Here is a 16,408-nt window from a genome sequence, read left to right on the forward strand (position 1 = left end):
TCATTGTCTGAATGAAGTGAAATATTCATGTTAACCTGAAATTATTATTTCATTTATTTCTTCCTACAGGGACATAAAACCTGACAATCTCCTGCTGGATGCTCGTGGGCATATAAAGCTCTCTGACTTTGGCCTGTGTACTGGACTCAAAAAATCTCATCGAACTGAGTTCTACAGGGACTTGAGTCAGGCAAAACCTTCTGATTTCAGTAAGTGAATAAAACAAAGCTTCATGGAGATTGTCTTTAACTGTCACCTAAAGGCTAATTTTGGAATCTTAAGTTGGTATACATTGCTGAGAAAACAGTTTTACTTGTTACTGAAGGAAAGACATTATCTTGTTCAAAGTAAGAAAATCCAAAGTGATGCACCTTTGGCTGTAGATAGATTCACTTTCACGACAACTGGCTATTTTAAGTACATAAGGATTCTCTTTTTAGTAACAGGAATGTAGAAATAGCTGTCTGCCCAACAGCAACAAGCAAAACACTTCCTAGTTTTCTGAACACCTTAAGGAAAGGATGACTAAGTACTGACTTCAAAATTTGCTTGTATCAATTGACTAGTCCACCAGTAACATTACACAAATGTGAAGCATTAATATTCAGAAACAAAGCTGAAGAAACACTGTTAATACTTGTGAGAAAATACCAAGGGAAATTTTTCAAACTGTGTACAATAAAAATAATTCAGAATGCATGATAAAAAAATTATGAAAGCTATATCAAGTGCTAAAGAAGAGAGGGTTGAGCTGGGCTGGTCGTACAGGGTGATTCAGCTGCCCCTACCGATGGGTTTTATGCAACTCACATCGCCTTCAAATACCTTGTGCAAGATTTTCATATTCTCTTGCTCGCTATGAGCAAACCATTAGTCCTACAGGAAAAAAATTGACAGTCCCGTTTTGTAGGAAATTTAATGTAGTGAAATTTTGTATGGGGATATATTTCTGCTAGAGACAGTTGGTTTCAAATTCTTCTACAAAAACACACAAAAGTGCCCTTCAGTCACATTTTTCTTGAATAACTCAAAAACCATGGCATCCAGTGAAAGCACATCCCACTACAAAATTTAACTACATTAAATGTCCTACAAAAAGGTCATGTTCATTTTTTTGTGAGACTAACAGCACTGATGTAGGAAGCAAGAGAATGTGAAAATCATGCACAGGGTATTTGAAAGCATTGCATGTTGCATAAAACCCATAGGTAGGGACAGCCAAACCATCCTGTATCATTGTCAGTAGCAAAGTAACCACCATCCAACCATGATCCTCTCTCCCTCCCAATTAGCAACCTCGTGGTCACCTTCCTAGAATTCCTTACCTCCAACTTGGCCTCACCATCCTTCCCCAGGTCCCTTCCTAAGAATACCAACCTTTAGCAGGAAAAAGGATAGCTGTACAGAGCATCAGACAAAAGCTTAACGCACTCTGAAAAACAGAACAATCTACATTGTTCATCTGTTGTTTTTGGAGTTTAGATAGAGGTTTTAATGAAACACAGTTAATACTAAGTTATATGGCAACTCTAAATAAATAAATAAATAAATAAATAAATTCATTTATTGCCATAAGTATAACTTAGTTTTGTACAATATAATTTAATTGTCAGAAAATTTGTAGCTTTAAACTGAGAATGTTTGTTTTAGCATCAAGTCCGATGGACAGTAAGCGTAGAGCAGAGAGTTGGAAGAAAAATAGGAGAGCATTGGCTTATAGTACTGTCGGGACTCCAGATTATATTGCTCCTGAGGTTTTCCTGCAGACAGGCTATGGGCCAGCCTGTGATTGGTGGAGCCTGGGTGTTATTATGTATGAAATGTTAATTGGTAAGTCTGATGTTGTTTCCTTAGGAAATAAGTTGAAAGTACTGCAAAAGAAAAGAAAGTTGTTTTTAATTAGGACTTTTTTTTTGGTACGTTTTTATTCTTTTCTGTAAACAATTTTTCCCTGTGTGTGCTTAATTTTTCATTGTTTTTTTTGGATGCAAGACTATCAGCAAACCTAAAGCTATTTTCCTTTTTTTGAGGAATGAGCAATTTAATGTTACATCGTATTTTGTGGTTACCATCATGTGTGAAAAGTGGTTATTTCTGCATTTGATTGTTGCTGACATTGAGTTTCTTGTTTCAGTGGACTTGAAATGTAAACATGACAGACGGTTTTAATGGAAGCCAGATATTAATTTTTATCTTTTTACTTTAAGGATACCCTCCATTCTGCAGTGAGAATCCACAAGAAACATATCGTAAGGTAATGAACTGGAGGGAGACACTAACATTTCCGCCAGAAGTACCGATCTCAGAAGAAGCTAAGGAAACCATAGTGAGATTTTGTTGTGAGGCCGAAAGGCGTCTTGGTTCTCAGCGTGGTATGGATGAATTGAAGCTTGTACCATTTTTCAAAGGAGTTGATTGGGATCATATAAGAGAACGGCCTGCAGCAATTCCAGTTGAAGTGAGGTCCATTGATGACACATCCAACTTTGACGATTTCCCTGATGTCAAGCTCGAAATCCGTAAGTGAAAAGATGATTAGATAAGTATACAGAGACTTACTATAGGTACCAGTGATTACAAGATCCATATTTTAATTAAAGGGCTCAGAAAGTTAGCTGAATTTAATTATTTCATGGGTAGTGGAGGGTTTACAATTTTGACTGGTCAAAATGAGTAAAGCAATGTTGCACCATCTGTTTATTTCTTTAAATTTGTCTGAACTATTATGAATGATTAGCCAAGTTTGAATTTTAATATGAAATATTTCTTTCGTGGCTGATACAGCCTTTGTTGTAGGACATACCTTAAAAAATACCCTCAGACATAACCATTACTGTAAAGATGAGGTTCATGATGACACTGTCACTTAGTACAGAAATAGTTTGTAACAATAATATAATATACATCATACTACCACGAGAAAGCACCACTGAGCTATGAAATGTGTTGTAAGCTTTTATGTGTGATGCACGATGAGTTGAGACAATGGAGATAAATGGTGATTACATTTCATTTGCATTTTGGGGACAGAACAACTAAAGTTCCAATTTTCTGTAAGAATTTGGGATTTCTGGTTTATCTCTAAATCAGTTAAGGGGAACACTGGGTTAGTTCCTTTGAAAAGAAGATGGCTGATTTCTTTCCACATCCTTGGTCAACCCAGTCTTGTTCTCTGATTGTCATTGATGATGGGACATTCAACTCTAAATCTTACCATGTTTAAGCTGAGGAGAAAGTGAAGACGACTGGAGAAGGGTAAAGTTGTAAGAGTTTGCCTGAATGTAGATGGAGAAGGATAAATTGAGGAATGCAGAAGTAATGAAAGAATTACTTGGGAAAAATGTAAGTTAAGAAGAAAGAAGATTAATACAAAACACTTATGAAGCTACTGATGTACTTGATGCCCTGTCTTCTTGCCTTACACAATATTCTTCAGTTACACACATTTACCATACTTCACAATCTCACTTTTTGTTCTTTTTTAATTTATGAAATCCTAAAGATTTTTGAAATTTGACCGTTTCACATACATCATGTAAACTTCTGATGCCCTGCTAATAAAAAATTTTCCGGTGCCTATTTCTTTCAGTGTTGTTTTTTACACATTCATTCGAATTTATCTCTGTGCGCACAAATTTTAACACCTTTATGTGGAACCACTATGTACTTTCCTAGTGGTTCTTCTACCAGAACCCACACAACTTCATTAAATTTAAGTAATTTCTTCTGAAGTCACCTCTCTTTTGCAAATGCCAGATTTTTTTCAGCTTCACCAACTGGATTGTGATGTCTGCCTTATATTCGTATCCTCTTAACTCACATTTCTTATATAGCAGAGTTATTTAGTTGTTCTACTGTGTAGGTCAGTATCTCACCATGTGCAGATTAGTTCGTCTCTGCTACCCTTCATGTTTTCATTGTTTTCATTTTACGCTGAAGTGCCAAAGAAGTTGGAATAAGCATGAATATTCAAATACAGAGATATACAAACAGGCAGGATATGGCACTGGAGTTGGCAACGCGTATATAAGATAACAAGTGTCTGGTGGAGTTGTTAAATCTGTTACTGCTGCTACAATAGCAGATTATCACGATTTAAGTGAGTTTGAACGTGGTGTTATAGTTCACACACAAACTATGGGATACAGCATCTCCGAGGTAGCAGTGAAGTGGATATTTCACCGTACAATTTCATGAGTGTACCATGAATGTCGGGAATCTCGTAAAACATCAAATCTCTTATGTCACTACGGGTGGAAAAAGATTCTGCAAGAACAGGACCAATGACAACTGAAGAGAATCGTTCACCATGACAGAAGTGCAAACCTTCCGCAAATTGCTGCGGATTTCAATGCTGCGCCACCAAAAAGTGTCAATGTGCGAATTATTCAACGAAATATCATCGATAAGGGCTTTTGGAGCCGAAGGCCCACTCGTATACCCTTCATGACTGCATGACACAAAGCCTTATGCCTCGCCTAGGCCCATAGGCAATGACATTGGACGGATGATAACAGGAAACATGTCTGGTTGGACGAGTCTCATTTCAAATTGTATTGAGTGGATGGACATGTACAGGTATGGAGAAAATCTCATGAATTCATGGACCCAGGATGTTAGCAGGGGACTGTTCAAGCTGGTGGAGGCTCTGTAATGGTGTGGAGCATGTACAGTCGTAGTGATATGGGACACCTGATACATCTAGATGTGACTCTTAACAGGTGACAAGTACGTAAGCATCCTGTCTGATAACCTGCATCCATTCATCTCCATTGTGTATTCAGACAGACTTTGACAATTCCAGCAGGACAGTGCAACACACCGCATGTCCAGAATTGCTACAGAGTGGCTCCAGGAACACTCTTCTGAGTTTAAACACTTCCGCTGGTGACCAAACTCCCCAGACATGAAGATTATTGAGCATACAAGGAGTGTTCCATAAGTAATGCAACCAAATTCATAAAAAAATCATTTATTGAATATATTCCTACAAATAATAAAAAATTTTAAACATAGCACCCTCTTGCGTCAATACACTTCTGGAGGTAGTGTTTCCATGCCTGGAAGGCATCCTGGAATGCCTTTTCCGGAATGTCCTTTAGAGCTGATGTAACATGCACCTGGATGTTTTCAAACATGTCCCGATGTTTTCGCTTCATGACTGCATTTAACCGAGGAAACAAAAAAAGTCAGTGGGAGCCAGGTCAGGACTGTAGGGAGGCTGGGGAACCAATGGGGTCTTGGTTCTGGCCAGGAAGTCGTTGACAGTGGAGGCTCTGTGACTAGGTGCGTTGTCGTGGTGAACTTTCCACATGTCCTTGATGTCGCTTCGGCAGTACGAGACCCTCCTTTTCAGTCTTTTGAGCACTTCCAAGTAGAAAGCTGAGTTCAATGTAGTCCCGGTAGGTACAAATTCGTGGTGGACAATGCCTCTTACGTCAAAGAAGATAATGATCATGGTTTTGATCCTGGACTTGCTAATGCGTGCCTTCTTGGGACGGAGCGACGATGGGGTGTGCCACTCCGAACTCGGCCTTTTTGTCTCAGGGCCGTACTCAAAAATCCATGACTAACCATCAGTGATAACTGAATTTAAAAAATGAGGATCATTTTCACACATTTCCAACATTTCTCGGCACCGAAGCACTCGCATGTTCTTGTGTTCGTCGGCCAACACTTTTGGGAGGAGTTTGCCACACACCTTTCTCATGTTCAAATCTTCAGTCACAATGCGGAAAACGGATGTTTCTGACATGTTTAGAGTTTGTGCTATCAACTGAAGGCTCAGCCGTCTGTCAGAGTTCAAACAATTGAGCACATGCGTCACATTTTCGTTGACTCCTGCGGTTGATGGCCGTCCACTTCTAGGTTCGTTGGTAATCTCCTCTCGACCCTCCGTGAACGACTTATGCCATCGGAAAACTTGTGATTTGGACTAGCAATCATTCCCAAAGGCATGCTGAAGTAATGGAAACGTTTTGGTGGCTGACTTCCCAAGTTTAACGCAAAATTTGATAGCGTATCATTGCTCTACGGAATGATCCATTGTGCCGTGTTGCATCAACTCAGAACAGGGTTGACGGAAACGCACGTCCTGACACTCTGGCGGCTCGCAGCCAAACAAGACAAAGAGCGTTTTGAAGCTAACACCCCCTTCCACTTAGCCCATCCAGTTACAACACAATGTGGTGTACCGTTGCGTCAGAAAAAAATTGGTCGCATTAATTATGGAACACACTCTGTATCTTGCAATGTGCTGTTCAGAAGAGATCTCCACCCCTTTGTACTATAACAGATTTATGGACAGCCCTGCAGGATTCATGGTGTCAGTTCCCTCCAGCACTACTTAAAGTCCATGCCACATCATGTTAGGGCAATTCTGCGTGCTCGCTGGGGCCCTACACAATGTTAGGCAGGTATATCAGTTTCTTTGGCTTTTCAGTGTATTTATTCAGTGCAAAGTATTTTCCCGGTGTATTTAATTTTTCTTCTAAGTATTACTTACTTTGTCAGAAGAGTGAACCTTTGCATTGGCATCAGTATTACTTGCACATTTATTATTGTTCTGAAATAACTTCTTTAGATTATTCTCCAAATCTCATGACAATAAGCCACAGCCCTCACACACACTTCCTTTTTAATATGAACTTGTCTCTCTTAATTTTCATTTTGTATTAGCAGCTCTTTACTGGTGGATACTATAAATTACTCCTTTACTTGTATACTTGATTCCGTACCTTCTTTGTATACGTTAACCATTAACCAAGAAGGTAGATGGTCCTAAATAAAATGACTGTGGGAAGTTCAAACCTGGGAACACAATTTTGTTATTGGGGCTATTTCTGAATGCAGCAACAGGAGGGGGGGGGGGGGGGGGGGAGATTTTTTTTTTAATAGATAATTCGAAAAGTAATCCCAAGGGTGCTTTACTCAACAATGAAAATAAGACACACACACACACACACCCAATAAATCTGCCATCTTCAGGACACAGGACATTACTTTGCGTACATAGAGGACAAACTGATAAAAAAAAATAAAAAAAATTCTGGTAATTTATCAACAAAATTTTTCCATGCTTACCTATTATGTATTGCGCATTGCCTCCTACGAAATACTCTCCTACACCGTGAATTGTCTCAACACATTTTGAGCCACTATCAAATTTTCTTGCAACACATCCCATCAGTACCATTGATTAACAGTTTGCACAGTGGTCCAAATTCTTGATGAACTAATCCTTCAAAGTCAAAGAAAGCTATCAACATGCCTTTGACATTTGTCCTGACATGAGCTTTTTTTGGTCTTGGACAACATTTCCCGACTCATGACTCATCAGCAGTTATGATTCTTTTAAGGAATATGTCATTCTCATTTGCGCAATTCAAAGGCTCTTCACAGATTTAGAGGTGAAGGTCTTTCTGGCCTTGACTTCTGAGTGTTGGAACGAACTTGGTAGAAACACAATGCATCCCATGATGCTGTGTCAGGATTTCATGACATGATCCAACTGAAATGCTACATTCTTCTGTAGCCTCTTGGACAGTCAGTCTTAGATAGGCACTCACAGTTTTGTTGACGTTTCTGACGTGAGCGTCGTCTGTAGACGTCAAAGGGCGACCTGAAGGAGAGTCATCTTTAACATGTGTCCAACCATTTTTAAACTGTGTGAACCATTCGTAACACCGAGCATGTCTTAAGCACTCATCACCGTAGGTTTCCTGCATCATTTGATGTGTCTCTGTAAAGGTTTTCTTCAATTTCACACAAAATTTAGTGCAGATGCATTGCTCCTCTAACTCAGCCATCTCGAAATTCGCGAACTGTGCGACACAACATTCTACTCAATACAGCACCAAACAATAGCTAACGGACATACGACAATACAACTTCCAGCAGTTACACATTAAACACAGGCGTTTTCAGGGATGCTGACTGCATTTCACTCTTAACGCACCATTGGTATGAAATTATGAATGTTCCGAAAGACTTCATACTTCACAAAATAAACAAGGGGTATAAACTCAGTCTTTATGAAGAAGTAGCAATTTTCATTCACAATAGAAAATATGGACAGAACACATTAAATGGAAAATCTGAGACACAGGCAGTGAGCTGCTTTTAGAGCTTTGCATATATATATTAGGTGATGTACTACAACTCTTTCCAACTTTCTACTGCCTGAGTGACCTTAATAAAATATAATTCGCAAATCACTATATAGACGTAGTAAGAATTAGATTATGTTGACGTTAAGCCTGCATATTTTATATTTTTAATGTGTTTTATTTTATTTTTATTTGTCTTTTCTGTATTGTATTTGCTATAGTAATACTTCCAACAAGTTGTTATAAAGGCACTGAGACAGTTTTGTAATTGTTACACAGTGAGTTGACAGAAGTCATGGTCTACCTCCTAATATCATGTTGGACCTCTTCTGCCCAGTGTAGTGCAGCAACTTGACGCGGCATGGACTTGACAAACCATCAGGAGTCCCTTGCAGAAATATTGAGCTACCCTGCGTCTGTAGCCATCCGTAATGGTGAAAGTGTTGCCTGTGCAGGATTTTGTGCACGGGATGACCTCTCGATTACATCCCATTACCAGTAGTCTGGGTGGCCAAATCATTCACTTGAATTGTCTAGAATGTTCTTCGAACCAATTCCAAACAATTGTAACTTGGCAACATGATGCATTGTCATCTATAAAAATTCCATCGTTGTTTGGGAACGTTAAGTCAATGAATGGCTATAAACGGTTTCAAAGTAGCTGAAAATAACCATTTCCAGCCAATAATTGGTTCAGTTGGACCAGAGGACCCAATCCTTTCCATGTTAACACAGCCCACCCCATTACAGAGCCACAACCAGCTTACTCATTGCCATGTTGACAACTTGGATCCATGGCTTCATGGGGTCTGTGTCACACTCGAACCTTACCATCAGCTCTTATCAACTGAAATTGGGCATCGTCTGATGAGGCCACAGTTTTCCAGTCATTTATGGTCCAACCGTTGCAGTCATTAGTGCAGGAGGGGCACTGCAGATGATGTGCTATTAGCAAAGGCCCTTGAATTGGTTGTCTGCTGCCATAGTCCGTTAATGCCATATTTTGCTGCACCATCCTAATGAATACATTCATTGTACATCCCACATTGATTTCTGCTGGTGTTTCATGCAGTGTTGCTTTTTTGTTAGCCCTGACAGCTCTTAGCAAATGTCTCTGCTCTTGGTTGTTAAGTGAAGGCCATCGGCCACTGCTGTCTGTGATGAGAGACGATTCCTGAAATTTGTTATTCTCGGCACACTCTTGACCCTGTGGATCTCAGAATATCGAATTCCGCAATGATTTCTGAAATGGAATTTTCCGTGCGTCTTGCTCCAACTACCATACTGTCTTCAGTTTTTTAATTCCTGTCATGCAGCCATAATCATGACCTACAACTTTTCACACGAATCACCTGAGTGACAGCTCTGCTAATACACTGCCCTTTATACTTTGTCTTTGTGATTCTACTGCCCTCTGTACATGTCCATTTGCTATCCGGACTTAGGTCACCTCAGGGTATGTATTTATGGTCCACAATGTAAGTTAATAATAATTTACCTCTGAGACAAGGCACTCTATCTTTACATTATTATATTTGTAAGCTTGTTTATGTTACTAATTCGTTTTCTGGGCAACGAATTAAGTTAAAAATATATATTTATGGCAAATCACAGTGTTCTGTGTAGTGGAAAAGATTGTAAGTAGCTCTATCAACAATGAAAATTTGTAGTTCTATGCCATGTACTGATAACAAGTCTCAGTAAACACTTCTCTGTTTACAAGCTGTGTCAGTTTGAATAAAATACATCAGCCCTTGATAGCTGTCTCCGCCATCATGAGTTGAAATCGCTCACGGCCACGGCTGCCATAGTGTTCCACTTAACTGCTGCTCCTGCGTCTGCACAAGTGTTAAGCCTGCGTATTTGCTTTCACGCAATGTCCAAATCCCACATTGAGTGAAAATGAAGACTACATTTTTGTAGCAAAATTGAACAACATACAACTGGCTGCATCCTGCTAGCAAAAATGTAACATATCATTGTTCCACCTGAAGATAAGATGGTAAACTCTTATAACACATCATGGGATGAAATATAATTATTTTTTTAAAATTTTTGTTGTTATAAACAGTCGCAGTTCCTTACAACAGTCCAACATGGATGACATAAGATTAGATTTCAAGGAGTAATAAATGACATAACTCTTACATATCAGGCTGGGTTCAGAAGTCAGTGGAGCTGCTGTTACAGGTTCTAGTCAGGACATGCTACACTGAGGCTGAATGATTCCAAAAGAAACTAAAGAAACCAGTGGCCTTTGTTGATCTGCGAGCAGCATATGGTGCTGTGTGGCTAGGTGGTCTCCTGATGGAGCCAAAACAGCATGTCTCAAAAAAAGAAACCAATGACACCTGTGAGAAACACTTTAACCTATCATTACTTCAAGAGTAGCGTTGGACAAAAACAGAATAAATAATTTACCATAAGAAAGGGGCATCCTCAAGGATCCATCCTACGTCCCTTATTCTTCAACCTGTGCACCAGCGATATGCCAAACATTACTACCAAAGCATTTTGCTATGCTGATGACCTTGCGACAGCCATATGAAGCAGCACACTTGAAGAAAGAGAAAATATATTGTCTAGGGACTTACTGCTCCAACCACATGCAGGTAAGATACAAGTTTGTGCATACTATCTAAACAAATGAATTGCAAACCAACATCTCGTTGTGAACTTCTGTCAGCAGAGACAACATTTCCAGCCTAAATATCTTCATGTCACACTGGATCAGTCATTAACATATGAATGACACCTGGAAAACATTAGCCAAAAGCTAAAGATATGAAACATCATTATAAAGAAAGCAGCTGGCACAATCTGGGATGTTGAAGTATCCACTTTACGAGCTGCAGATTTGATACTAGAATACCCGTAGATGTATTCTGTGCCCCAGTATGGCAACACAGTGCTCCCACATGGAAACTATTATACATCTTAACAAATCAGTGAGAATTACTATGCAAATTAAAATCCACATTGATCGCTAGGCTGCACACCATCAGTGACATTCCACCATCTGAATATTGCGATGCCAAGAAGTAACCAGGAGGAAGCTGGATCATCCCAACTACCCCTAAGACCTTCCATTTCTTACAGTCTTAATTGACAGTCTTCCAGAGCACTTAAGCTCAAGCACTGCACTGTGGTGGAATGGGTGAAACAACATGAAATCTGATATGAAGGAAGAGTGGCGCAGGAGAAGGAATGCTGCGACAATAAAACAGAGAGATGGTAAATATCCGTCTGCCAGCCTACCAGGATTTGATCTGAAGAGGAGTAAGTGGGTAGGGAACAGGATAAGAACTGGTCATACCAGGTACAGTGCTATGGGGCACAAGTGGGGACTCTGAAAATCTCCAGCCTGATATTGTGGGGCCCCAAGAACAAGTCTTCAGTACACTGTCAGAGATAGCCCTCTGAGAAACTATTTGGGACCATATAGGGACTTTATTAATGCTATATGTATTTCTTAATATTCACTGTTGTCACAGTACAATAAATGAGATAAATAAATAACTGTTGTGGACCCAACCCATTAAGGCCTCTGTCAAACTCCGATACAGTCCTGTTATCACCTATTTGTTCCACATTGGCATTTTCACCTCTACATCCTCACACACCCCTTCCAGCATATTTTTAGAATCACTCTGCTACTATGTACATACTTCCATTTACTCTTGCAATCTGCCCTTTCCTTTGTACTTCAGAGTTGTACCACCTTCACTTAATAGGCCCTGTCATTGCACAGAGAGCAATGAATGTGATTTTTGTTGCTTGAAGGACTATAAGGGAGTGATGATTTGCATGTTAGTTCTTAGTCATCATCGGCCACTTGATGAAAGTTGACCTATCCTATCAAAGCTTGTTTGTACGGATAAACAATGGTGCCTTCAGTAAATGCTAATCTCAGATGGCTGGTTGGTTGGTTGGTCAGTCGATTTGGGAGATGGGACCAAACACTGAGGTCATCCGTCCCATTGGATCAGGGAAGGATGGGGAAGAAAGTCAACTGTGCCATTTCAAAGGAAGGAATGGCTGACTCATAACAAGTTTCAACCCAGTCGTGAATGATGAAATATGATTGATAAGATAAAGAGGTTTAATGTGCTAAGAATTTTTTATTGGGAATGTAACTAGATCATCTGACATTTATCACTTTGTGGTATTGAAGTAATTAACTTTCTAAGTACTCAACAAAATAAATGAATAAGAAAACAAAACAGCTGAGTGCTTTAGAATGCCCACTTCTGGGACCTGAAGTGGTGTTCCAGCACTGGACGATATCTGCTTTGTGAATTAATGACAGAGTGGTGATTTTTAGGCAGTTTTCCACATCCATTGAGATAAATACATGGCTGTTAAATGATAAAAAAATCTGAAAACATTGTCACATTGTACCATGTAATATACACTAGATAGAAGCAGAAGGGCTACATAGATTTCTCCATGGGGCGAACTGCTGGTAGCTTCAAAATCCCTTTGGTATTGGTGGCCCCATTATAATAATAACCTGTAGAAATGTATGGTTGGTTCTCTGCGTCATTGGGAACTGTCATATGAGTCCCAACCTGGCATCAGCTGGAAAGCAGTATAGTGGATGGATGGGAAATCAAATAAAAAGTTATTAAAAAGTCTTAGAATACTCAGTCTATTGTTGTTGCAACCATGACAATCATGTTAACATCATACATAATGTCTAACCAAGAGATAAGAATTCAGTTGATTAATCTCATAGCAAATTCTTGTTGATAATGAAGGTGCTTTCCAACCTAGTCTTGATGAATTCTTCATCTACAAACCAGCAGATTGCTTCAGGTATGGCATCGGTATAAGAGAAGAATGTTATAGAAGAACATACTGCTGAGTAATTTTGTTGTTGTTGTTATAGTTGCCCCAAGCAGAAATACTGTGGCAAACTGAAGTAATCAAATTTCTAAGTAGCTAACCAGATAAATGAATAATAAACTCAAGTAAAAAAATGTTGTAACTTGCACATCAGCCCTATCTATTGTTTATTTTATGTTCAGAAAATCATGCAGCAGTATAAAACTTTTGTGTAAGGTTATTGCTTTAAAAGTGTATGTTTAATGTTCTAAGTTCCTTTTGTCATTGGCAATAAGTTAAAATTTTGATGCATTTTATTTGCAGCAGCTGCACCCCTGCCTCAGGATGGTGAAGTGATATACAAGGACTGGGTTTTTATCAACTATACATTCAAGAGATTTGAAGGACTGACCCAACGGGGTATTCCAACCAAAAAGTAGTTACTGTGATAGGTACTTAAAATGTTGTGCAGCACTTGGATCAAGTGATGCTTCCTGTTGTCTCAGAAGATAAATTTTGAGAGGGTGCTCCACAGCTCACCCAGTGTACCTTCGTGAAAGTAAAATAAATAAATAATAATGATAACAATAAAAATAGTGTAAGTTATAGTTCCCAGATGTAAGGTACAACATATAATGAAGAGAAAGGCTTGGAGAAAATTTGTGATGCAGTCTTGTCCATTGTGATAACTAGGTTAGTTACTATCCACTAATATGCACTGGGTACTGAGTGAACATTTTTAGGATTAAAACAAATAGGTATGTGCAAGAATAGTTCCCACACACTTGTTACAGTTTTAGAAAAGTGATAGAAAAGAGATCACATACAGTTTTTAATGATATTGATCAGAAGTAATTTCTGCAGTGCTTAAGAAACATTAAAAGTTCTTATTATTTTATTTGTATAGATGTGAGGTTTTAATTTAATAGTAAAAATGTGACAATAGCCAGAGTGTGTGGTTTGATTGGTTTCAGAACTGAGCTGTGCCAGTTTTTTGGAAAACATTTATGTAAATGGCTCTTGAGTTAATTGGCACTTCAGCGTCAAACTTTGCTATTCTGAGACATCCATTTACTTGCTTGTTTTGTATTACATTTCATTTAATATTAAGAGTCATATAAAATGTGATAGTTTCTTACACACAGATTGATCAAATAACAATGTTATAAAAATGAGGGATGCACTCTGGGGAAAACCTATTATTTGTTCCCATTAGGACTTGAAGAATGTCTGTCACCTGTTTGTTGGGATTTTATGGAAATGTGTATAAACTAATGAAAAAACTCTCAAATCCACTATCTCACTTGAGTGCCCATGGAGCCTCTTGAAGAACAGCATGCTGTATTTGTAAATTTGCACTTTGAAACTGATAATCTGTTACATTAAAATGTACTTTATCTGGATGTGTAGTAGTTGTGCAGTGTCTGCTTCAATTGCATATTAGCTTTTCATTGGTGTTGTGACTAATGCTTTTGCAGTTAGAACAACAATATGCCAGTTTTAAATAAATAAATTAATGGCATCAGAGGTTTCAGATTACTGATCGGTGAATTAAAGATTATTAGAAGGTCTTACCGTGGCAGTCTCAGATAATATTTTCTATTTTGCAACATTTGAAAATTTGCAGCTGCCTGAAGGCCCAACAGAAAGTATACAAATGAAATTAAGATTCAGAAAATGTCCCTCCAAATAGTTGCTGCAGTTAGGTTCTCTCTCTCTCTCTCTCTCTCTCTCTCTCTCTCTCTCTCTCTCTCTCTCTCTCTCTCTTTCTCTCTCTCTGTGTTATCCTTTCCTTTTCCTCTACTTCTGTGTTTCCCATCCTAGAAGCTGACAATGTTAGTGACATAACACATTACAGCTTTTTAAAAAAATTGATTAACCTATTTATTTATCATCCAAGAGTGCTTAACTTTTTAATAATAGAAGTCACTGACAGTTTTTGGACAGTAATAATGTCAATCTGAGAAGCTTTTGTTAATTTCATCCTGTTTCACATAGGACTCAAATGTTTTTGAAATGATCATTATTTCACCAAAAGAATATTAATTTTTGCGTGTACGCACGACAGAAACCTTAAATTTTATTCTAAAATAATACTGTGTGATTGATGGCCTTTCTTTTTTTGTATTAGATATTGAAAGTGTGTGTGTGTGTGTGTGTGTGTGTGTGTGTGTGTGTGTGTGTGTTTCAAGCTCTCTATTGTATTAACACTGGGAAACCAGTTACAATAATGTGTTGCTATTCCTTTTACGTGATTTTGTTTTGAATATAATCAGAAAGTTGATAATGTATTTTTCTCTTTTGTGTTATTTATTACTTTTTATTATTACCTGTTGTTTGTAAAACCCTTTGTTGTAAATATGTATTTCAATGTTTCTGTAAAACAGCAGAATGAAAAAAATCTGTGACAAATTAAAGTTGTTGTTTGTGTTTGAAAGTGCCAGTTTTTGTGTCAATGGTTACTTGACCTTTGTTGCACAGCACCACATTTTTATCATCAATCTATATTCATTTACACTTTTACATGGATGAACAATGGTAGCTACATGGAAAAAGTTCTGCCATTTCCATTATTTGTGTTTTCTTATGTAACTGAAACATCTACTTTCATCTGCAATTGAGAGTGTGTGCGTGTAAATTGCCCAGTACTTACGATCTCTTACATTATGTTGCTGTGGTATTGACAGGTTATTCTATGCATCAATCTCGCAAGTGCAAGAGAATTATTAGTTTCAAGCATCCATTGACATGATCTTTTGGTAATTTAACAGATTGTTTTTCTGTCTGTTATCTACTTTTATGGCTGTACAATGTAATTAATTAGTCATTAATTTGTGTACAAATTGTGTATAATAAGTATATAATATATGTGTTGTTTTCCAAAATTGTTTCATAAGAGTATGTGTGTATATTTCTCCTCTGTACGTCACGTGTGAGTGGAAAGAGGAAGGGACAACTGGTGGTGATTTTTGTTTACATTCATTGGAAGAGATAAACATCATAAATTACAACCAATTACAAGCAAATACTTTGGAATCTCATTTGATGATTATGTTTAATTTTTCCTTCAACAGTGTTAAATGTAACTTAAATTAGTGGCACTAAAAGTAAATGTGTAGCAAAAATTTTGCAGAAAATTATTTTCATTGATTTTTGGATTTATTAAATGAGCTATGCTGAATTTTTGTAAACTGTTATTAAACAGAACCTGTCAACATGAAAATTATATTTTATGCTTTTAATAACTACACTTGTGTTTTCTTATATTTAGGCAATTCAGAAAACTGAAATGGTGTTCCAGAAAATCAGAGTATGTCCCCTTTCATTCCTTCATGTCTGATCGGCAAAATGAACTTAGTCCCAGTTTGTAGAGCTAATATTTAAATCTTAACTTCATGAAATTCTTAAAATTACTTCATATGTGCATGCTGCATACAGGCATTATTAGCAATTAAATGCTAAATGTTTATTCT

At 37.9% G+C, this 16,408-nt stretch overlaps 1 protein-coding gene across 3 annotated transcripts in view; it reads left to right on the plus strand.

The window, feature by feature from the left end:
* Positions 1–16,161, plus strand: part of LOC124612339 (serine/threonine-protein kinase tricornered) — a 600,632-nt gene extending 584,471 nt beyond the window's left edge. For all 3 annotated transcript variants that reach the window (XM_047140489.1, XM_047140491.1, XM_047140488.1), the window contains 4 exons: positions 70–209; positions 1,651–1,830; positions 2,208–2,519; positions 13,260–16,161. In XM_047140489.1, the coding sequence (XP_046996445.1) occupies positions 70–209; positions 1,651–1,830; positions 2,208–2,519; positions 13,260–13,375 (748 nt within the window). In that variant the 3' untranslated portion in view covers positions 13,376–16,161. The remainder of the gene's footprint in view (positions 1–69; positions 210–1,650; positions 1,831–2,207; positions 2,520–13,259) is intronic.
* The last annotated feature ends 247 nt before the right edge of the window (positions 16,162–16,408 follow it).

The sequence above is a fragment of the Schistocerca americana genome, chromosome 4 (genome assembly GCF_021461395.2).
Source record: "Schistocerca americana isolate TAMUIC-IGC-003095 chromosome 4, iqSchAmer2.1, whole genome shotgun sequence".
Classification (NCBI taxonomy): domain Eukaryota; kingdom Metazoa; phylum Arthropoda; class Insecta; order Orthoptera; family Acrididae; genus Schistocerca; species Schistocerca americana.